The sequence below is a fragment of the Aptenodytes forsteri genome, unplaced genomic scaffold (genome assembly GCF_000699145.1).
Source record: "Aptenodytes forsteri isolate BGI_AS27 unplaced genomic scaffold, ASM69914v1 Scaffold611, whole genome shotgun sequence".
NCBI lineage: Eukaryota > Metazoa > Chordata > Aves > Sphenisciformes > Spheniscidae > Aptenodytes > Aptenodytes forsteri.
The window spans coordinates 64,153-65,809 of NW_008795331.1; the positions used below are offsets into that span (position 1 = coordinate 64,153).

At 65.2% G+C, this 1,657-nt stretch overlaps 1 protein-coding gene across 1 annotated transcript in view; it reads left to right on the plus strand.

Moving 5' to 3' along the window:
• Positions 1–1,657, plus strand: part of LOC103899596 (ELAV-like protein 3) — an 11,687-nt gene that overhangs the window by 8,254 nt on the left and 1,776 nt on the right. Inside the window, 2 exon segments of the mRNA XM_009280089.1 lie at positions 547–826; positions 1,507–1,621. Coding sequence (XP_009278364.1) covers positions 547–826; positions 1,507–1,621 — 395 coding nt within the window.

Below are 1,657 nucleotides of genomic sequence, written 5' to 3' on the forward strand. Positions count from 1 at the left end.
CGGGCCGCGGGTCTCCCGTCTCCCGGCGACAAAGGCTCATTGTCCCCGCTATTGTGCGGGGGGGGAGGGGCGGGGGCTCCGCTGCACAATGGGGGATTATCCCCCCCGGGGGGAGGGGCACGCTGGACGCCTGAGTCCCCTCCCGCTTTGGGGCAGCGGGGCGCGGCGGGAGTCCGGACGCCTGGGTTGCCTCCTGCCCTGCTGGGGGGGGAGGGACAACCTGTGGGGACCCAGGCATCTGGGCCCCGAAGAGCCCGCTGCCCCCACGTCCCCAACCGAGTTGTCCCTGTTCCCGTCTCCCGGTGCCCTCATCCCTGCTGCCGCGTCCTGCTGTCCCCATTCTCTTGTCCCCCCCATGGCTCCATCCCCACTTCACCTCGGTGATGACTCTGTGTCCCCACCACCTGGGGTTCCCCGTGCCTGTGTCCCTGTCCCTGTGCTGTCCACATGACCCTGGTGTCCCTGTCCCTCTGCTGTCCCCATGTCCCTGTCCCTCCACTGTCCCTGTGATGGAGACACCCTGGTGACCCCCATCCATCCCCTCAGCAGATCCTAAGCACGGTGGAGGCCCAGGCTCCCAGCACCCCGGGGCCGTCAGGCTGCGGCCCTGTCCCCGTTCCCGTGCCAGTAGTGGCGGTGCCAGGACCAGGGGTGGCGGCGGCACTGCCCAATGGGGCCCCCCCGGGCCCCACCACGGCCGATGACAGCAAAACCAACCTGATCGTCAACTACCTGCCCCAGAACATGAGCCAGGAGGAGCTGCGGAGCCTCTTTGGCAGCCTCGGGGACATTGAGTCCTGCAAGCTCGTCCGCGACAAGGTCACTGGTATGGGACAGGGGAGACAGGACATGGGACACAGGCAGATGGGACGTGGGGACATGGGATATGGGGAGATGGAACACGGGGAGATGGGACACAGGAACAGGGGCAGATGGGACACAGGGACGTAGGACATGGGGAGACGGGGACAGAGGCAGATGGGACATGGAGATGTGGGACATGGGGAGACTGGACACAGACAGAACATAGGGAGATGGGACATGGGGAGATGGGACGCAGGGAGATGGGACAAGGGACACAGGGCATGGGGAGACAGGACATGGCGGGTGGGATACGGGGGCATGGGACGTGTGGAAACAGGACATGGGGAGATGGGACATGGGGGCAGATAGGACATGGGGGCACGGGGAGACTGGACACAGGAAATGGGGGGATGGGACATGGGGACCCATGAGGACTGAGACAGGGATGGGCATGTGGATGGGACCGTGGGGACAGGGACAACTTCAGGAACCTCTCTGAAGACATCAGGTCCTGCAAGCTCAACCACAGGATCCCTGGTACAGGGACATGGGGACACGTGGGGATGGGGACCCACAGGGATAGAGATGAAGATGGGATGGAAACGGGCCTTGGGGACAGGGGTGGGGGTGGGGACAGGGACTGGGGATGGCATGACTGGGCCTGGTGCTGGGGCCACCCTCTGTGCTGACCCCGTGCCCCAGGGCAGAGCCTGGGCTACGGCTTCGTCAACTATGTTGAGGCGGGTGACGCTGACAAGGCCATCAGTACCCTCAACGGCCTCAAGCTGCAGACCAAGACCATCAAGGTGCCAGATGCTGGGGTCGCTTGGGGGGGTGGGCACCAGGGGGTGCA